The sequence below is a fragment of the Vigna angularis genome, chromosome 7, assembly GCF_016808095.1.
Source record: "Vigna angularis cultivar LongXiaoDou No.4 chromosome 7, ASM1680809v1, whole genome shotgun sequence".
NCBI classification, from domain to species: Eukaryota; Viridiplantae; Streptophyta; class Magnoliopsida; order Fabales; family Fabaceae; genus Vigna; species Vigna angularis.
In genome coordinates, this window is record NC_068976.1 from 12,985,843 (window position 1) to 13,008,231 (window position 22,389).

Here is a 22,389-nt window from a genome sequence, read left to right on the forward strand (position 1 = left end):
ATAGTTTCAATTTTTTAAAAATAAAAATCTAATTAAAAATAATAAAAAACCAATTTGAAAAAAGTGACCATTGATAAAATCCTTGATTAAATTTTTTTACATTATATTTGTGTAAGGATGAGTTAACGCCAAAGGAAGCCATGTTCCGAGAAATACAATATTTAAAGCAAACAATTATGAGCATAGACATTTGACAAGAACTTCTATACTCTTAGCCCACGCAAGTCCTTAATGTCAACTCCATATCAGTTACGCCGACAGATACACTACACACTTCATTTCTTTGTTTTCCTTCATCTGCATTTCATTGTCATAAACATAATGCTGTCCAGTTCAAAATAATTAAAAAAAAAGAAAAAACTTGCTCTTGAATTGTGAAGAGCTCAAAGCATCCAAATATCCTATCTTGTCTTTCCTTCATTACCTTATTGATCTCTCTTTTCTAACTACAGATCTGTGACAGCCCTACAAATAAAATTAAAAAACAAAAAAATCTGACAGAATTTAAGAGTTATGCATGCACATGATTTTAAGAGTGAGACAAAAAAAGACATACAATAGGGCGCTCATGCCTGCAAGACCATCTATGAAGCTGTATAGATAAGTAATATAAGAAAGAGATAAGTAATGTAAAAAATATATATATTTGACACTTTTTTTTAATTCATTTCACACTATTTTTTCTTATTTTATATTTTCTTTTTTAAAAAAACTACAAAACTTTACTTTTTCATAATTATTTTAAGTCAAATAAATATAAATACATATACTCATGATATAATAGTATATATTGTCAAGAAAAACTTGCATGATTATGATAATATTATTCTTGACCCTGCAATTTTTTTCTGAACTCCAAGCAACTTCACTAATTAAATTTTTGATCCGGTCACATTAAGAAGATAATAAAAAGTCTTTGTTTAGGGGTTCACAAAACGTGCTATTATAATTTATGGTACGGGCATATAAACTATCCAATGTTATGTCTTGCCATTATCTCAAGCTTAGACTCAGTGGTAATAAACCATGTTGCCAACCATCGAAAATTTCCACTACTCGAAAGCTTTTCTTCTGTTCCTCGTCATCTGTATCCTTCCAATAAACTTGGCTCGACCACTTTCCTTCACCATAACTAACTTTAACGACACTAAAAATGCAAGCATCGTTGCATACGCCGGCGTGGCCAAGGTTGAGGACGGATCTGTTGTGCTCAACCCAATCATCGAGAATGGAAATGGAAGAGCCATTTATGGCCAGCCTCTACGCCTAAAAGACTCTTCTGATGGACTTGCCACTGATTTTTCAACTCGTTTTTCATTCACTATCGACACAACAGTAGCCAAATACGGTGATGGCTTTGCCTTCTTCTTGGCACCCCTTTTATACCAGATACCGACCGCCGATGGCTCCTTTCTCGGCCTATACGATGCCACCCAAAATAACATCATTGCTGTCGAATTTGACACTTTTATAAACGAGTTAGACCCACCAATGCAACACGTAGGGATCAACAATAACTCTGTGGCATCTCTCAATTATAGCAAGTTTGATATTGAAAACAACTTAGGGAAGATGGTGCATGCGTTGATAACTTACAATGCTTCTGCCCAACTCCTGGCTGTTTCGTGGTCCTTTGATGGAACTAAATCTTCTTCTACTCCTAGCGGTTATCTTTCGTACAAGATTGACCTGCGGGCAATTTTGCCGGAGTGGGTCAATGTTGGGTTTTCGGGTTCAACTGGATCGTCCACTGAGAAAAACGTGATCCATTCCTGGGAGTTCAGTTCAAACCTAGATCTTAATTCTACGCATGGAGTGGACAGTGCCATCGCAACCAAATGCAAGGTTCAGGTCAAGATAGTAGTTATTAGTCATTTGTTCTGTTGTTTTTGTGCTTGTGGTTATTAGTATTTCTTGGTTGATTATCAAAAGGAGAAGAACAGAGGATGGTTTTGGTTTAGATAGAGATGTTATGCCTAGAAGGTTTGGTTATGAGGAAATAGTTGCAGCCACGAACGGGTTTGCAGATGATAGAAGACTGGGAGAAGGAGGCTCTGGACAAGTTTACAAAGGGTTTCTGGGAGATTCAGGGCGCGTGGTTGCTGTGAAAAGGATTTTTTCTGATGTTGAAGATTCTGAGAGAATATTTAGAAACGAGGTGAACATTATAAGTCGTCTTATACATAGAAACCTTGTGCAATTCATGGGGTGGTGCCAAGAGAAAGAAGAGTTATTACTGGTTTTTGAGTACATGAGCAATGGAAGCCTTGACAATCATCTGTTTGGCAACAGAAGAAGTTTGACATGGGATGTGAGATACAAGATAGCATTAGGTGTGGCTAGAGCACTTCGTTATCTTCATGAAGACGCGGAGCAAAGTGTTCTTCATAGGGACATAAAATCAGCTAATGTTTTGTTGGACACAGATTTCAACACAAAGATTGGTGACTTTGGGATAGCAAGGTTGGTGGATCCAAGATTGAGGACTCAGAGGACAAAGGTGGTGGGGACATATGGGTACCTAGCTCCAGAATATATAAAGGAAGGGAGGGTTAGCAAAGAATCAGACATGTACAGTTTTGGGGTTTTGGCTTTGGAGATAGCATGTGGAAGGAGGACTTACCAGGATGGCGAAGATAATCATGTGCCTTTGGCGAAATGGGTATGGAAACATTACGTGGATGGGAATATTTTGAATGCTGCTGATGAGGAATTGAAGATGGATTTTGACATATATGAAATGAAATGCTTGCTCAATGTAGGAATATGGTGTACCCTCCAAGACCACAAGGAAAGGCCAACCTCAGAACAGGTTATAAATGTTCTTAAACAAGCAGTGCCATTGCCTATGTTTTCTGCAAAATTCTCTAATAATGGGCAACCCGATCCCTTTGAATCGTCATCCAGAAAAGCATAAATCCTCCCATTTCAAATTTTCAGATGCTCAAGAATCACTCCTCCTAAGGAGAATGTCATCGAGAAGAGTTAGTTCAGAGGAGCAAGTTGTAAAATCAAATGCTCATATAATAAAGCTTTTGTTGTAAATTTACAAAGTGTACAAAATCTAAATGCAAAATTAAAACATGAAGAACCAATTTTGTTTTTCTCTTCTACCTCATTTATGTTTTATGGTGACTTTTTAAATTTGACCATCTCATCGATATTGTTATAGTTACGTATATGATATTTTTATCTAATTCTTATCCCCATCTTTACTCTCATCTTTACAATTTTATCTATTCTTTTACTATCCTCTTTAAATTAAAAAATTTCCTAATAGAACTAACTTACCGGATTGAGTAATCCGGAATAGACTGCAGAGATTATCCTCGACCTCTCATCATCAAACAGCAGAAACTCCATCACCGTGACCAGATCCATCGATTCACAGCGCACCTGCACAGTAGCAGATCCACCTCGAATAGCGACAACCACTGTTGAAGCGACATAATCGAACGTAACTCTACGAGCTCGTTGTTCGGTGCCGCCACATTCATCATGTCGCAAAGCTTCATCACGACGACAAATGAGCCGGTGCGGCCATTGACGTAGAGCCCAAGCTGGAACATCGACTTTGCAGCCTTGGCGATCTGGAAAAGCTACTGAATCTGGATTTACAGGTGTAGTGATGGTCGATGTTGATTGACATATGATTTAATTTACTCCAACATCAATCTTTATATAAATTAAACTTTTAATTTAATTGTAGTGTACTTTAGCTCTTATTCTTGTCCAGCTACTAATTCTTGCCTCAAACGTATATTTTTTAGTTCAGCAAAGAGCTATATTCTCTCACTTGCTTTCTCGTCATCTGGCCCACTTTCCTGTCAATTTTATCTAACTCACTTATTATCTTGGGGACTTCTTTCTACACCCCACTTCTTTTTCCTATACCTCCAACGTTTTCCCTTTTCCATTTTAACCCCTCAGTGATACTATCCAAATCAGGTATTTTAGTAAAAATAGTTGTTAACTGGATTGGTTACTTTGAAACGTTGTCTCAGATCTGACAGTGAATACTAGATTACTGAATCCAGAAGGTGTAAGAACCGAAATGTATGATTTGGAGATCAAAATTTGAGAGAAGTATTTACCGAAATGTACAATACGGAATAAGTCACCGGATCCGTAAATATTACCGGAATGACCAATCTAATGAATGTATTTATGTTCCAAATTTCTCAATACGAGGAGTAATGTTTGATCAACTAGATTACTATGAATTTCATGTCAATATAAAACATACAAGGAAGGTACAAAGGAAAACCACGCACAACCCAAAGGCAACACTTTTATCAAACTTACAATAGAACCAAAGTTCACACTACATAGGGAGAACAAACACCCAACATGTTGGTTATCACAAGCATTTCACTCATGTAATGTCTCATGTGAAAGCCAATTTTTGGTTGATTTGATGTTACATTACATTGATTCTCTTAGGCAGCCTTGTAATATGCTTTCAAATCTAATAAAATTTTGCTTACAAAAACATATATTATATCAATTCAAGTCATAGTTGTTGTAATATGGTATTGTAATATTTTTCTTTTTTGCATTGTTTAAAAATCAATGTAAAACTTATCAATTGAATTGCATTAGTCAAATTTTCCATAAACATTCACAAATATCAACAAAATTGTATCAATTAAAACAAATTCATTAATAAAATCAAATTTATCAATGAATTTTATTAACAAATTTTAAAATTTCAATATCAATAAAAATATTAGTTGATAATAAAGTTGTCAAAAAAATTAAAATTTGTATTAGTGAGAAATATTTCTCTCGTTAAATTCAATCAATAATTTATAATTCTTATTACCAATGAAATTTTTCATCGGTAAAATAGAGTCAAACTTTTCACTTTGAGTTTTAATCAATTCGTGTAAAAGTTTTTGATAATTATATGTCCTAAAATTTATTGATAATTTATAATTCTCATTATTAACAAATTTTTTTTCGTCGATAAAAGAAACAACAAAAAGTATGTCAAATTTGATGAATTTTTTTTATAAATGAATTAGAGATGAGTGGGAAGATGAAGAGAAAAAGAAGGGAGAAGAAGAGAAGGAAAAACCAAAGCCATAGTGATGGAGTTGTAGTATTGTACAAATTTGTCCTTGTTTTGAAAGGAAATTTCTATATTATCTGAGTTTGGATACTATTCGATTTTTTCAATAAGATATGAAGACATAAATAAATATGTGTATACTTGACTCATCCTTGTTCCCATACTCATACCAATACAAATCTGTTAGAAGTGGACTTTAAGCCTAACTCAACTCCACAAAAATGGCTTGTAGAGTGAGGTTTGCACCTACTTATAAAGTATGAATTGGCCTTATCTCTAGTCGACGTGAGACTTCCAACAAAATCAAAATCGGTAAAAATGTAGATAAAAGAAAAAACCACGAATAGAGAGATCAAGAACTCCATAAGAGAAAATGACATTTTAAGTTTATTGCACAGGAAGGGCGAATGAATTTTTTAATAATTTACTTAAAGAGAATGATTTTTTTTTATTTTGAAATGTGTTTTTCAATGTGTTATTAAGATGTTGGCATGTGTCTTGTTTTTCTATTTGTGTCTTATGTTTTGTATTTTTCATAGATTAATGTAATATTACTCATGTGTATTTTTGAGATAAAGCCAAATAAAATTATTCTGATTTGTATTCATAACGATGAACAATAACCTTTAGAGTTTTATATTAAAATTATCTATTTTATATCTACTGTGGAGTATTATATATGTAAATATTTATATGGAATGAGAGAGTTAAATAGAAAGAAACATATCGAATGATTGAGTGCTAGTGTTAAAAAAAATAAGAGAAAGTAAATGTCATTTGACAAAAAAGAAAAAGAGAATGATAGAATTCATTTTATCATGAGTAAGAAAGTTGATAAAGATAGTAAACAAGTTGGATCGATTATTTTTAAGGTGGGCTGATGTTAGTAATGAATTCGTTTTTTATTTTAATTTTTGTTTTAAGAAAAAGATAGTTAGATTTGTGTTGTTTTAAAAAAAAAGTTAAGAAGTCAACCACTAACATATCTTTTAAAGAAAAAATTAGTATTTATTTTCATATTATATATGTTATATAAGTATATCATCAATGCTTATTTAATTTTTAAATTATTTATTGTTCAAAAAATTTATATAAATATTTAATTTGCTAGTACATATTTATTAAATATAAAGTTAAAATTAAAACATTTAACAAGTTAACTGCAAATCCACTTTTTTGTTTTTGTTTTTTTATATATTTTTTCCTTTATATACGTATTTTTGGCGAAGCAATGAGGATAGGTCAACTTATTTGATCACTTGTAAATACTAATAAATTTATAAAACTTATAGGTAAAAGTCTAACAAAACAATTCTCTATGTATTGTACATGTTGTATTACATTATTTTATCGTTTAATTGATGTTTAGATTATTTACTGTTTTTTCATACCGTCGTATCAAATTAATTATATTAAATTATTCAAAGATAGAAATTGATATATAAAAAGCCAGATAAATACTTTCTAAAACAATAAAAGAATATGAACAGATAAAACAGTAAACAACGAGATAAAAAAGTAAACCTAAAAAGGAAAAGGTAAGGATAACTAATTTAATAATGAAAATTTAGAATGTAATGACTACTTGTATTTGTAAGATATAAAATATTTTTTTACTAAAATTATGAAATTATTTATAAAAATTATTCAAATAAAATATTGTTTTATTTTTTCTTAATATATGTAAAAAATCTTAATATATAGCAGTCATTTTAGAATAGAATATGAAAATGTTCACCTACCCCACCGGCTGAGCTGGTAGATATGAAACAAGCGAAACTAAACTAACGACAAGTCAAATCATATTTCTCCTTTCATTAACTACGTTTTCACCTTCATTTTCCTCTTATTACAGACAAAGCCCGCATTCGAAGACACACAATCTTCTTCACTGCAACGCCTCTGTATTCTCTTTACATGTGAGTCTTTTCCTTTCCAAGTGCTTTTTTCCCTATGCTTTTCTTCTTTGCTTGGAAGCCCATCTTCCAATCATGTGATCTTTGTAAGCTATTTTACGGAATAGCAATTGGGGTTTCTTCAAAATTCTTGTTTTCTGTATTTTAATCTACTTGTTGAAGAACTTAACTTTTGAAAGGAGCTGTATGAAGATGAATAGGATGATGTTTTTTGTTCCCCCTTTTTACCTGTGATGTTTTTTTCTTTCCTTTCTCACTAACGAGCTTATGTTTTTATTTTATCTGCTTTGTTAGAGATAAGAGATATGATGCAATGTTCAGAATTGCTTGGTTTTACTGCTGTTCAATTGTAATGCCAGCATAATGATGAAATCTATGTTTGAGTGTGGAAACCAAGATGCTAATGTTGATGATGGAGACCTTAATTGGAATAATGGTCATCTCCTACTGCAAGACATTCAAGAAATAAGCAAAGCCCTCTATGCTCCTTCTAGGCCTTCCTTTTCCTCTGTTCATAATCGATCCAAATCTGCGGGAAAAACCCGGTTGTCGAAATCTCAAGTTTCCTTAACCCCGGGATTTCTGAAGGATGATCTGTTGTCAAAGGACAAGAAGCTGTCTTCCGCGTGGAATTGGAAGAAGCCCTTGAAAGCTTTGACCCATATTGGTGATCAAAAGATCAAATGTTGCTTTAACCTTCATGTTCACTCAATTGAGGGTCTGCCTTTGAGTTTTGATAGCATTAGGCTGTGTGTGGTTTGGAAAAGAAAGAACAACATTTTGCAGACTCGCCCCTCAAGGGTTATCCAGGGTGTTGTGGAGTTCAATGAAACTATGAGTCATGGATGTTCTGTTTATTTTAGCCGCGCTGTCTCTGGTCATTCTCTCAAGTATGAGTCTAAGCGGTTCTTGATCTATGCCTTCATTGTGGGGGCACCAGAACATGAAATAGGGAGCCATCAGGTGGATCTCACTAGACTTTTACCTCTGACTTTGGCAGAGTTAGGGGGTGATAGAAGTTCAGGGAAATGGAGCACAAGTTTTAGGTTGGCAGGAAAAGCTGTGGGAGCTAGCCTAAATGTTAGTTTCAGCTATCAAATAGTGAAGGATGAGTTAACGCAATTTGGTGGTGATAATTTGAATGTTCTCAACCTTATTAATATGAAGCCAGGCAGGCGAAGCAGCACAAGTATGAATTTTGGTCCAGGCCCTTTTCATTCTGATGATGCGATTTTATCCCGGGAAGCATTGATGAATTCTGGCTCAAGTCTTTCCAAATCAATCAGTTTCCTTTATCAAAAACTTGATGAGGAGAACATCCATGATTCAGTACAGGCAGACTCGGAACATTTTGAACCACTTAAATCTCATGTCCTAGAATCAAAGTCACCTCAAGAATCAAATTTTGAAGCTGATGACACTGAATTTTCCATTATAGAACAAGTAGAAACATTGGAAGGGGATCCCTTGAAAACTGATCAGGCAGGAAATCAAACAGTTGATTTGTCAACAGTTGAAATCATTAATGTAGATGATATTATTAAGGATGATGACATATCTGTTGACAAGAACACAAGTTTTGATTCAATGGATGACATATACACTAGTTGTGTAAATGGAACTGTGGCAGGTGACAGCAAACATAAATGCAGTAGTTCGTGTCTCAGTTTAACTTGCATCAAGGATGTAGATATACTTCCTGAGACATCAGAATTTCTTGTCCAAGAGCACTACCCTAATGTTAAATCAAATTATAAATCACATAGAATGGCAAAAAAATCAAGTAGCTTGGATTCTATCACCGAATCTATTGCAAATGATTTCTTGAACATGCTGGCCATAGAGAGTGGTTCATTTGGCTCAAGTCGTGACGGGGATCCACATTCTCCCAGAGAGAAGCTTTTAATACAGTTTGAAAAGGAGGCTCTAGCTTCAGGTAACTTCACTTTTGATTTCAATGCAGACGAAGAGGAATTGAAGACAGAGACGCTTGGACATAGCTACGATGATTGTACTGTGGATTCTGATTTGTCTTTATTTATTCAAGCTGCTGAAGAGGAGCATGCCAGGGAGAATCAGTTGTTAATGCAGAGAAGAAAGGCCAAAATTTTGGAAGACCTGGAGACAGATTCATTGATGCAACTCTGGGGTTTAAATGAGAGGGACTTTGAAAATTCTCCGGGAACTTGTTCTGGTGGGTTTGGAAGTCCAATTGAACTACCCAATGAAGAATCATGCATGTTACCTTCAATTGGACAGGGACTTGGTTCATTTGTTCAAATTATGGGTGGAGGCTTCTTAAGGTCCATGAGTCCTTCCCTTTTCAAAAATGCTAAGAATTGTGGTAACCTCATCACTCAGGCTTCTAATCCTGTTGTTCTACCTGCAGAAATGGGTAATGATATACTGGATATACTGCAGCATGTGGCATCTGATGGAGTTGAAGAGCTGTGTCATCATATCTATAAATTGTTGCCTTTGCAAGATATCACTGGAAAATCCATTGAGCATATTTCGTGGGAAGCCATAACCAACAAAGGGACTCCTGGAAGGTAAGCAACTGTGTTTGTCACATTACTAGTGAAAAACTCTTTAGTTTGAAGTATTTGAATTTTTCTAAAGATCTCCTTTCTTAATTCTGTTTCAGGCAGAGGACATGGCAGCACGATTCCTTTGATGAATTTCATTGTAACTATTTGACAGATGAAGACATGAGCTTGGACATTGTATCTCTAGAAGCAATAGCTCCTATGACTGTTGATAAGATTGAATCCCTTTTGATAGAAGGGTTGAGAGTGCAGTCTGGCATGTTGTACGAGGAGGCACCATCTTATATGCATCCCCAACATGCAAAGACGCCTTTCATCGGTAGCAGAAGAGCCAACTGGAAATGGTTTCCCACATCAGAAAGAGGTGATAAAATGCAACTAGAAGATGGTGGAGAAATTGGTCATGATGATCATGGATTGATGGGTCTGTCAGTAACATTAGATCAATGGTTGAGATTGGATTCTGGCATTATTGAAGGAGATCAGAATTCAGAACAAATTTTGAAGATCTTACAAGTACACCATTCTAAAATCACAGAGTTACTGCATGATCGAGGGTTGAAAAATGCCATGGACCAGGTAAAAACATTTGGCAGAAAGCATGGACTCTTGGGGAACCACCTAACGGTGGCTTATATGATCCAGCTTAGGAATCCTCTACGAAATTATGAACCAGTTGGTGCTCCAATGCTGGTTTTGACTCAGGTGGAAAGGGTTAACATACATGTAATGCAGCAAGATGACAGCAATTTTCTGGAAAGAAAAGAAAAGGGAATGGAGAATGAGACCTTACTAAATGAAATAAGTGGCAAGTTTTTTGAAGATTCAAATACCGAAAATGAATCACCTCGATTTGGATTCAAAATCAGAGAGATTCATCTTTCAGGTGTCCTTACCAAATCCGGAAGCAAGCAACATTGGGGTACTGTAACTCAGCAACAGTCTGGGATCCGGTGGTTGCTTGCCAGTGGCATGGCTAGTACTGTCAAACATTCAACTTCAACATCAAAAGCAATTGTTTTGTCATCTCCGCTGTGTACCAAGAAGTTGCTGAATGAGGACACGCTCTGGAGCATTTCTTGTGTTAATAATAGTAAAGAGCTGCTTGCTGAAAATGTACACATCCGGAACCCTGATATCATCTTCCCAAGTTGAACTGTCAGATCATTTTTTACGTGCAATTTTATTAATTTTTTTTTAAATTTCTCAATCTATATAGTTATTATACTACACTGTCAAGAAGTTATACCAGTCAGCATGCACAAATTTTTAATTCTTTCTTCCTCCAATCACCCTTGGTGATGTATACACAAAATTAAACACTGTACACAGTTTGGCTGTTTTGTTTGCACCACGCAACTGCTAAAACTATTTGCAATTAATAAAACGTAACTGAGTTTACGTCTAAATTATTGTGTCTTCACTTTTCAATTGTCATGGTGAACTTGTTCCTTAAAACAAATTCTTAACCACAATTGCCAGTTGAGTCTTGACCATAAAAACATATGAGCAGGTATTAAGGTGACTGCAAAATCACTCGGGTGGGTATGTCGGGAACATGGTATTCCAGAAGCTGATTAGGTTGTAGTAACTATTTGAATAAGTTTCTGAACAATTATTATTAGAAAAGACACTGGATAAAAAAGTAATACACAAATTATAGAAAATTTCTCAACTCATTTTAACTATTGCATGTTATTTTTATCTTGTACGAGAAACTTAATTCATTTAATCTTATTTTCTTTTACTATTAGTATTCTCTAAGAAATTTAATCAACCTTAATTTATCACAAATTTTGTTCTTTGAAAATTGAATGGAAAATCTACTTACATGACCCTCCGTGAGTGGAAACAAGTTTGACTCACCGACCTGATATGATGGCCTATCCCAATAGACTTTACCTGATTGGAGGATATACTTTCTGCAAACTTTTTCATAATTCAATCTTTCTCTCTATCATGCTATTCATTTTACTCACGTTTTTCCTTTGTTATAAAGTTATACCATTATAATTTTTCCCTATTCCATGACTGATCAAGAAGGTAAGAGGGCATTAACCTTTTCCACTTCAGTTGTTTAAGTGGCCTGTCTCGAACAAAGAAACTTCTTAATTTGGGCCTACTAAGGATTTTGAGCATTCTTTTCTAATCTGTAAGGTAGGGGAGGGGTGCTAATTCTTAAAATGGCCTTATTAGGATACTAAAGGGGGCAAAAACTGATATGATGCTATACTAATTAAGTAGGAGGATAAGCATAAGCCTTAAATGCTTGATAAGTTCTTCATTTATGATGTTTTTTACAGTCTCATGTCTTGTTAACAATAAGAGTTTGTATGGAGAAATATTATATATATATATATATATATATATATATATATATATATATATATATATATATAAGTGTAAATTTTATTTTACAATAACTTTTGTAAAAGATTTGTTTAGATGTATTGTGTTCATTAGTATAGAATTACCTATAATTATATAATTAAATTATGATATATAATTTTAAAATACAAAATTTGCTTTGCAGGCAAATTTTCACATAAACCGCTTTTAACACAAAGTAAAGAAATGTTTGAGAACACTTTAGTATGTATTAGGTCTTGGGTAGATAATCTTTTAGTGTATATTAGGATAATGTGTTTAAGCTTAATTCAATTTTATAAAATTAGTTTAATAATATAAAATTTGTTTTCTCTTACAAACTCATATTATATATATATATATATATATATATATATATATATATATATATATATATATATTTATTGTAAATTGATATTATTTTTAGTTAATTTAAATCTTTTGTACACAATTATAACATTAAATGTTCCTTTCTTCAAGCATGAAAATTAAAATAAGTTCAAATCTTGACTAAGATAGACTCTTACTATAACTATAAATTTATAGGAAGGTAGTAGGTTTTTAAATCTAATAGACTAAATTCACTTAGTAAGGTGAGATTTCTCTTACTTTGAGTTAGGCGCATACCTTGATATAATATTAGAGATATAGTAATTTAAATGGGTCTATTGTATTACTCTTTATCGAGCATTCTAAATTATTTTAATATGAAAGATGTGTTAAAGATCATATATCATATAAAAGATAAAATCAAATTATAATATATATAAGTGTAATAAATTTTTTGAGTTAAACTTGAACTCTGTGTCTTAAAATGGTGTTAAAACCATAAAAGTTTATTTTAGTTGAGATTTGATATCGAGAGCTCCTAAATTTCCATGTTCAAACTTAAAGATGAGACAAACCTCACTTTATTTAATCAGTTGAGTTAAACTTAAACTTACTACATAAGGGAAAATGTCATTTTCAGATGAATCACACGTTTTATTTATTGTATTTATCGACTTGTGTTTAGTTACGATAAGAAATTCTATGTTTTCCACTCGCAATTGGATTTGTCCGTAGTGTACCGTGAATTTCTGCTGCTGAACCGTTGATAGAATGAAACCAAAGTTCGATAGACTTCTTAATAAACGACAAGTCAGATGAGTCTTCCTACCGCTACAAGCTCTTTACACACTCTTATTGTTAATCCTCTCACGTTCATTGTTATCGTTTAATTGAAAGACACTGATCCATCTTACTCTTTTTTTTTTCATTTTCATTAATCTTACCTGAATTAATCTTGATGAGACAACATAGCACCTGTCAGAAATTTCTGTATAGATAACAACAGAAACGTATATTATAAGATCTTTAGAAGGTCGATTAATCTGCCAGGTTGAGCTATTACCAACAGTGTTGTGTTTGAACGATCATTTGAAAAAAATAGATTTTAAATGAACTCATGGAAGTGACGAGCTTTGTGTTTGATGTTTTCATTCTAAAAGTGCAGATTGTTATTCATCACAGAAAGCTACTTAAAAGTGGCTTAAATTCAAAATCAATTTAAAATTCATAGTTAATTATATTATAGAACATGAAATCAAACATGTAAACGATATATAAGGTGAAATTAAACATGTATGCACATGACAAAACTTGGCAAGCAAGCATTAATAAGAAAGTAGTAGTAGCTGTGGCCAACAAAACTTCTATACAGTGCCAAAACTTATTCATATTCAACCTAGGAAGAACTTGGATGTGTGTGGTTTCCTTCGTAGGTTGTTATTACACACCTAGGGTCATCCTTATCTCTCTCCACTCTCTTCTTCACAGAGCATCCATCCACTGAACATCTATAGTAATTCCTGTGATCAAACACTTTTATGATGAGTATGCTACAAAGTAAAAACATAAAAAATGAGAACAAAATATTTCCTAAGAAATTTGTATCTTCATCTTCCTTATTGATGTTTTATGTAGTATTGCAACCTATATTTGTTCATTAGAGTGCGTGTGAGAAACCTTTCTGAATGCACCTACCCTTCAATTTTCACGTCAAAATCTTAGAATGATGCAGAAGCTGTAGCTTCAAGATGATAAAACTTGGTGTAGAAGCATAACCAAACATGCTAATTATAGCTCTTATATGCAAGTACGTATGTGATTTTATGTGCTTATCTTTTCCCTCATCGGTTTCGTTAATCTATATTTCATCAGTTGTTTACGTTTATTTAGCAGCATGATAATTAACTATTTATATATATTATGAACACTAGTAGAAAAATGTTTAAGGTTAACATATTCTATCATAAGCATATATATACATACCTTGGATTGGGATTGTTCTTCACCATTTTCTTTCCGTACTTCCTCCATCTGTATCCATCGTCTAGCACTTCAATCTCTGAAATTGTTTTGAATGCAAATCTCTCTCTAACAACTTGCCGATTCTCACGTCCACCAGTTTCTCCTAAAATTACACACATGTTCACATCAGTCAATAACTATAAGCAAAAGGGAGACTAATATTTAAAAATGGCTAAATAAACATACTCAAGGTATACAAAACAAAGCACACTTTCGTCTCATGAGGAACTACTACATATGTTTATATATGCTTACTGCTAGAAGACCCTTCAAAGTAGCTTTCGTCTCCTTCAAACTCACGTACATTACTGGGTTGATGAACCTGGTTGGAGACATTCTCAGAAGAAAAAGACGGAATATCGTCATGCATCCATTGGTTATCATCGAATTGCATGTACTCAGAGAGCTCAAAAGACCACTGGTTGCAGAAATCATCACTGTCAGGTGTATCAGGTGGTGGTTTTGGATTGTTGTCTGTCATTTTGGCACAACACTGAACGATATGAAAAGAAAGGATCACGGCGGAGACAATATATAAAGACACGCCACAGTGATGGTTTTATTTGAAAGGCTGCTTCATGGTAGCTTCCTAGGAGCAAGAAATCTAGGAAGTTTCAAAGGTAATGAGAAGCAGTAGAAAAAACAATGGCACAAACCAATTGATGTGGATGAAAAAGAATATCTAAGAATAGTGATCAATAGAAGACAAAGCATTAGTGGGGTACACCTTGGGATGACTTGGGGAAGACTTTCAAGAGATGGTAATGTTGATTGATTGTTAGACCAATTAACGCTTAACAGTACAAGTCCAAGTCAAAAGATATGATGTTTTCGTATGGTCTTGTGCAAGTTTCTTCGAACCACAAGACGCTACTTTCATCACAGCCACTACAAAACTGACTTCATCACTGTTACGTATGTTCTTCATGTTTTTGACCTTTCTTTTCTTATATATATATCTATAACGACGAATTTCCAGAATATAAATGAATATAAATCTTGTTTTAAGGGAAATTGAAATTATATTTAGAATCATAAGTGTCAAGCTCACTTTCATTTTTGTGTATATATTATAATAAAATTGTTAAGTTGTTTACACAAAATAGGGTTTTCGAAAAGTTACTATTTTACGTTGTGCAAGTGGAGGAATCAAACTCTTCCTTCTAGATTATCTTTAGTGTGTCATTCAAACTTTAATTAATGGGCTAAGTGGTTACTCCAAAAAAGTGAAAATCAAAGAAAATAGAGAGTGAAAGTGAAAGTCTGACTCCTTTTTCTCTCTTTCCTGGTAGCAAAATTATTAAACAAGAGATTAATTTAAATCTACCATGTAAAGTGTTTTTCTTACACAGAAATTAGGTTAGGAAATCACTGTTAAAATTTCTTTTCTTAAAAGTTTCAAATTATCAGACAAATTTTAATTAGTCACTAGAAAGAAAACTCTTTGCACTGTTTATATGTTGCTGCCAGTGCATGCATTATTTTCAATTAAATATATATATATAGTATGTATGTTTATAGTTTTTTTAATATATCATGATATTCCTTTACAGCAAGCTGCTATAAAATGGTTTCGATTGATTTGGATGAGACGTATCAAATTAACTTCAAGAAAATTTTGGTTTTCATTCTTAGCTGTTTCAACTTTTTACCTGAGATTAATAATATTGTCTGGGTTTATAAGTCTTCCCTTCAATACAAAATATATATAACTTATATTTTTTATTTAAAATAAGAATTTTCAAATTTGGATGATGACGATCATTTACATAAAGTAATTAACTTTATTTTTTAATTCATTATTAAAAGAATTAAACTTCACTTTTATGACTATTAGCACATTTTATTAACAATAAAAAATTATCACTTTCATATAGATTTTCAATTATAAATATTTCTAAAACTTAACATTCATAGAAATATTAAATCGAAGTTTTGAGAAAGAAAAAAAAAATTGATAAATTAAAGTAAACGCTTAAAGAAAGTGTAGATATTGAGAACAGAAAAATGAATTAAAAATAAATAAATAGAAACATAAAGTTATCTAATATTTTTGTCAAACATTTCTCACGAAACCGACAGATTTTTCTCATAAAGTTATCTTTCATTACCTTTGTTGTTTTCTATTATTTTTTTGTTACACTGAGACATTTTTCTTGCCTTCTATCTTTCACTCTTGTATATATTATTAGTTTGTGTGTTTTTTATTGTCTCAATTTTTGTAATACGATCATGTTTGTTTCCAATACTTGCTATGGATATACCATAGAAAAATCTTTGAAAAAAGTGTAAAGTATTCTTCCATATTTGAGGAAACAATACTTTGTTTTGTTGCCCTAACAATTTTTTCATCCACAAAACTTTAATCTTATTTCAAGTAACAAAATTCAATATTATTTGGATCAACTACTTGCAAGTGTTTTCTTTTATCATTATTACATTCATATGATATATATATATATATATATATATATATATATATATATATATATATATATATATATATATATATATATATATATATATATATATATATATATATATATCCAAAAAGCTTGTGTTTTAGCATGTGCTTTCACATTCATGTGTCCCAAGTTAGTAGGGCTGGACATAAGTACCTAAACTATAATAAATTATAGTTAACTATATTTCTAATAAACTAAAAAAAATTGAACTACATATACAATATATAAACTGTATTGTTTAATAGTCAGTTATAAAAAACTGTAGTTATACCAATTAACTAATAACCAAATCCTTTCAAGTTATCAGTGTAAGTCAGTTTTATAAAACTCCTTACTTTTCCATCACTTTTACGGAAAATATTTTATTTTGAGTTTTAAATATTATTCTTTTGTTTTTGTTTTTAAGATAAGTTATATATTCTTAGACTTTATACCAATCATATAAATTATTATTTCTATTTTTACATGTTATTTATTAAAAAAATTCATATTTAAAAAAATCATTTATCAGAAATTAATGTAATTTTAAGAATAGATTATTGGAAGTTTGTTTTATTTAAAACGTTTACTCTTAAACCTCCGAAAAATACTTCAGATTTATTTCAAACCTTATTATATAAATAAATTTAAATAACTTTATAATATTTTCTATAAACAAATAATTAAAATTAACATATAATTCTAATAAATTTTATTTATTTTTGGTTTTCCTTTATGTTTTTATTCTTTTTCCTAATTTTCTTTCTTCAAAACTTACGTCTAACTCTCAAGAGAAAAAATATATTTAGTTTAATAATAAATTATTCTTACAAAATATAAAATACATTTAACCTTTTAAATTATATTTGTCTCAGAATCTTTCATTTTGTTTTATATCATAAACTATAAAGACAAATTGGATATATAATTTAGTTTAATCATAAAACTAATTTTTAAATAATTTGAATATATATATATATATATAACGCTTTTATTTTTAACTATGATACCATATAATACAAAATATTCAAAATATCTATGGTCAAGAATAATTTCATGTCAATTTTTATTTTTTAATAAAATTAAAATAATAATTATGTGATTAAATAATAAATATAATGGATAATGATTAAATAATCAATATTGGACAATTTATGTTGTCATGTTAAAAAACTAAATCAAAGACTAGATGAAAATTAGATTGTCAGGTAAGTAATAATTCAAAATTATAATTATAAGATTAAATAAAATATGTAAAATATATATAAAAATATTATATCTCTTTATACATTTGTATACATAATATAATTTTTAATTTATACATAATGTATAGATAATAATTGAAAATAATTATTGAATCACCACAAAAAAATGTCAACCAACTTATAGGGTCAGTTACAACAACAAAAAATAAATGTGTTGACATATTCTTTACTAATAACTAGTGTTCATGGTTCAGTTTATAAAGTTAATTGAACTACAAATACAAAAATTCAGTTTCTCTAAATTGAATTAAAAACTGGTATAATTTAGTTTTTAGTATAAATAGTTTAGTTTTTATAGTATAAAAAAAGTATAGATAAATTAAAATTCAGTACAATTACATTAACTATGCCCAGCCTTACAAGTTAGTATCAAGAATCTGTTTGCGTTGACTTTATTTTAGATGCACATTAAGTTATGACAATGAAGATGAATTTATACCAAATTCTGGTAATAGAAATCTTAAAAACACAGTTCTAGGAAGTTCATAGGTATCTTCCACGACCTTTCATGTTTGAAAGAACAAGTGGTAATCTTCATCTTCTTTAGTTCAAAATAATTAATATTATAAGTGTTTGATATCAAGTGATTCGTCACCCATTACGTCAACATTCAACATGTTAATTCATGAGACCACATGACAATAAAACTTAAAAGTGTTTATTTAGATCAGGGAAACGTATTACTCAATTAAAGAAAAAATTAATATAAAACAATTCATTATATATACTTTTAATCCTTTGGGTAATTTTGGTTTCACAATTTAAATGGTTCAGTTTTTATTCATCGTAAATTTAGTTTTGGTCGTTTTTAATATGTGATTTTATTCTACGTTTAAAAAATTATTTTAAATTTTATCGTGAATTTGTAGTTCAATTTTTAACAGGTTTGGTAATGCAAGGATTTGTGTAAGGGAGGATGTGACATTAAATATTTAATTTTAGGACTCAAATTATTTAATATGAAATAATTTTATTTTATATTAAATAAATTATGAAATAGTAAATAAAATTATGAAAAGACATTACTCGAAACAAATTAACTGATTGGTTTATTGCATAATTGAAATAGATAAAACTTGAATTATGAAGTAACAAACTATTGTCCGTTTAAAAAAATATGGACTAAATTAATTGAGGAACTAAAATTACAATGATTATATTTTTTAAATATGTATACCAAAAATTTAAATTAATTAACTTATAAAAGACATATTTTTTCTGGTCAATTTAAGTAACCGTTTATTTTATTTTTTTTCTTTCCTCTCATCTCAGTGAGAACAGAAAAGAAAGTAAGTGTGATTGTCAGTTTATCTAATCAAAACAAAACATATCTGCACCTTATTTCTGGGAAGCATCCTTATTAATACTTCTTTTTTGTAAAGTTGTGCTGATCAATTTATATAGTCATATAAATTGAATTATACAATTATATATAAAATCTACTGTTTTCGATGAAAACTTAATGATTAAAATAGATCATTCAACAAGCAAAATTAATATTTTTTAATCCAAAATATTTTCAATTTAAATATATTAGACACGGTATTAATTAAATATCACAAGTTTTTAAATTTTTAATTTATTATAATATTTTTACAATTATTTTTAAATATAACATAGCATTTAGTGTCAGAACCAGTAAAACCCACGCACGTCGTTTAGTGGAATTCACGTGTCGAGAGGGAGGCTCGACACTTAGATAACAAACGCCAGGTGTCAAGCGAAGAGGATCAGAATGTCAGTTAGTGGAAAACAGGTGTCGACTGAAGAGGGGACGTTCGTTCTGACGTGTGGAACAAAACTTGAATTTTCAGAAAATCTATTTCACTCTCTGCATGCACCCTCTTTTCCAGATTTATGAAGAATCACATTCTCTCCTCCTTCTCTCTACGTCTTCTTCATCTTCTCTCTGAGAAAATACTCACTTTCTCTCCTCCGATCACTATTCCTGCACCGTAGGATCACTTTCGGCGTCCCAAGCTTTAGTTTGATTCGATTGGTTTCAAATTCTGAACGGGTAAGTTTTTCTTGTCTTAACCGTTCGTTCTTGTAAACATGTAAACCAAGTTCTGGTTGCATTAGCCCTTAGTTTCATTCTGATCGAGTTTGGGTCTGTTGTTTTACTTTGGATCGAAGAGTCGTTGAGCGTTGAGGGTAGAAAGGATCGTAGTTCAGAGAACTGAGTTTTAGTCTGAAGGACGTACGTTCACACTAGAGGTAAGGGAAGCTTATTTAATTTAATTTGTATGTTGTTGAAATGTTTGAACGTTCGTTTAGTTGATTGAATGATTTTGATGCATGATGACTGATGTGATTGGATTGCATGAACGTTCGTTGAGTTACTAAATTAAAATGAAGTATGATTATTGTGATATTTGACTATATGATATATGATGGTTGCCATGTTCTGATGCTTGAAATACATGAAACTTATATGATATGGATTGTATGAAGTATGAAAGTTGATTATGATATGAATGTAATAAGTGGTGAAACTATATGTTAATAAATGAGTGTAAATATAAATGATCCTGATATGAGTTTCCCTAAGAAATTATACGTTCGTAATCGGTTTTCTAGTGAAGTTGGTTGGGGGTGGATTCTTTCATTTGGAAAGAATCCTATTTGAGAACGAGCGTTTGTATCTCAAACCACTATGCTTGAGCGTTCGGTCAAGTATAGCTGTGTATTGTTGTCCTATTATAAATTTAAATATCTATATATGTAGTTATTCGAAAACACGATCCTAGTAATATATATAAGAATAATTATCAAGCCTTTTATTATAAGTTGAGTAGTGCTCGGTCTTACACCAAGCGCTCATACTGAGTAGTGTTCGGTCTTACACCAAGCGCTCGTACTCGTTTCTTGTATAGTCTATCTTGATGAAAATAGTGTTCGTTTAACTTCAATAGAATTTTTCTTCTCTACCGTGCTCGGTCATTTACTGGCATTCGGATTTCTTGATGTAAAATCAAATAAGTTAAACATTCATAAGCGTTTGGTTTCTTCATGAGAATTCTTCTAAGTATTATTATTGGAATATCTTGAAGTATCTGTATCGATTGGTTTTAGCATAGAGTCGTAGCCTTTAGCGAGGCCTTTTCAGCGTTCGGTCAGAGTTATCAAGAGTCAGTTTATATAATTCAATCACTTTGTAATGAATGTTCGGTTCATTCGTTCCTTGCTATATTTAGTACTCTCGGTTTCTCTCTCAAACTGACAGTAACCCTCTCGGTCTTATTCTATTCTGGAACTAGAGACCTCTTTGTCTCGTTCCAAGTGTTCGTCCTCGTTCTGAGGGAGGATTGAACGTTCGGTACCTGATGTCCTTAATAATCTTTGAACAAAGAGGAAATTGAAATGATTGGTAATGAAAGACAAACTTGAGATGATTGATAATGATTGATGAAGAAAATATGAGATGAATGGAATGTTGTGGATTTGTACGAGCGTTCCAGGGAGGAATGACTCAGGTTTGAGAATTTGAGATTTGTAAAGTATGACTACGGTTATGCTAATTCTGGCAGTTCATCCTGATGTTTCGTGGGTACTTGTCCTCACGTAGAGGAGGGTAGGTAATGTGTGGAAACGACAGGAGGTCCCATCCTTAGGGGTACTTTGGATGAATAGGACTAACCTCGGGTGGCAGCTGATGAGAGTATTCCAGTTACTACATCATCCGGGTGCACGAACGCCTGTAGCTACGCAGATTTCATACAGTCCGGACAGTCAGTCTAGTAATAGGCTTTGTATGATACGTACGTTGAAATTTATTTGGTGTTGGATTGTTTGAAATGTATGTTTATGCATGAATTAAATTACATAAGCTTACCATGCGTTTCCTGTCGTGTCTGGTTTTGTATGTTCGTCCTTGTCATTGCAATGATCATCCGTGTGGATGTGAGCAGAAGGAGACGAGCGGCTGGAAGAGGCGCTGGAAGAAGAAAATTTGGAAGAAGTTGAAGCAAAGATAGAATAGTAGAACGTTCGGTCCTTTGTCTAGTTAATGAGGTGGCCGTTCGAGCACCTTCCCTATCGTTAAGAATGACCGTTCGGTATTTTTCTTTTGTAAATCGTTCGGTATTTTTTTTTTGTAAACCGTTCGGTCAGGTTTGCTGTGACATCCGGGCACTGACGAGGGCGGGGAGTGACGCCGGTGCAAGAGGCATGGTGCAGGGGGCACAGACAAGGAGCGGCTCCTGGCAGCTTCGAGTGGAAGGGGTACATGGACGAATCGAACATACACCGGAATGAGAGGGATCTGGAGACTGTATAGGTATGGGACTATACGGTTGAAGGATAGCTTAAAGGGATTGATTTGGCTACTCATATCACCAAATGCATTTGCTTTTCGGTAGCCTGACTCATAAGAACTCCATGGTTAAGTGTGCTTAGCTTAGAGTAATACATAGCTTATTA

General features: G+C 32.0%; 2 protein-coding genes and 1 pseudogene across 2 annotated transcripts; 2 read left to right on the plus strand and 1 right to left on the minus strand.

Annotated features, from left to right (window-relative positions):
• The first annotated feature begins 1,026 nt into the window (after positions 1-1,026).
• Positions 1,027-3,106, plus strand: LOC108338560 (L-type lectin-domain containing receptor kinase IX.1-like; annotated as a pseudogene).
• Positions 3,107-6,859: 3,753 nt separating this feature from the next.
• LOC108338434 (protein PLASTID MOVEMENT IMPAIRED 1-RELATED 2) lies at positions 6,860-10,828 on the plus strand. Its single transcript, XM_017575312.2, has 3 exons — positions 6,860-6,993; positions 7,285-9,542; positions 9,638-10,828. Exons 2-3 carry the CDS (start codon positions 7,354-7,356, stop codon positions 10,692-10,694), a joined length of 3,246 nt encoding a protein of 1,081 aa, XP_017430801.1. The 5' UTR covers positions 6,860-6,993; positions 7,285-7,353; the 3' UTR covers positions 10,695-10,828.
• Positions 10,829-13,491: 2,663 nt separating this feature from the next.
• LOC108337802 (probable WRKY transcription factor 50) lies at positions 13,492-14,855 on the minus strand. The gene is made up of 3 exons (XM_017574401.2): positions 14,514-14,855; positions 14,220-14,361; positions 13,492-13,756 (listed from the first exon to the last, which is right to left on the minus strand). Exons 1-3 carry the CDS (start codon positions 14,737-14,739, stop codon positions 13,633-13,635), a joined length of 492 nt encoding a protein of 163 aa, XP_017429890.1. The 5' UTR covers positions 14,740-14,855; the 3' UTR covers positions 13,492-13,632.
• Positions 14,856-22,389: the final 7,534 nt, after the last annotated feature.

Coding starts and splice junctions, on each gene's coding strand:
- LOC108338434 (XM_017575312.2), top strand. CDS start 7,354: ATGATGAAATCTATGTTTGAGTGTGGAAACCAAGATGCTAATGTTGAT. Junction 9,543..9,637: donor AACAAAGGGACTCCTGGAAG/GTAAGCAACTGT, acceptor ATTCTGTTTCAG/GCAGAGGACATGGCAGCACG.
- LOC108337802 (XM_017574401.2), bottom strand. CDS start 14,739: ATGACAGACAACAATCCAAAACCACCACCTGATACACCTGACAGTGAT. Junction 14,362..14,513: donor CTTTGAAGGGTCTTCTAGCA/GTAAGCATATAT, acceptor GTGTAATTTTAG/GAGAAACTGGTGGACGTGAG. Junction 13,757..14,219: donor AAGAACAATCCCAATCCAAG/GTATGTATATAT, acceptor GTTTGATCACAG/GAATTACTATAGATGTTCAG.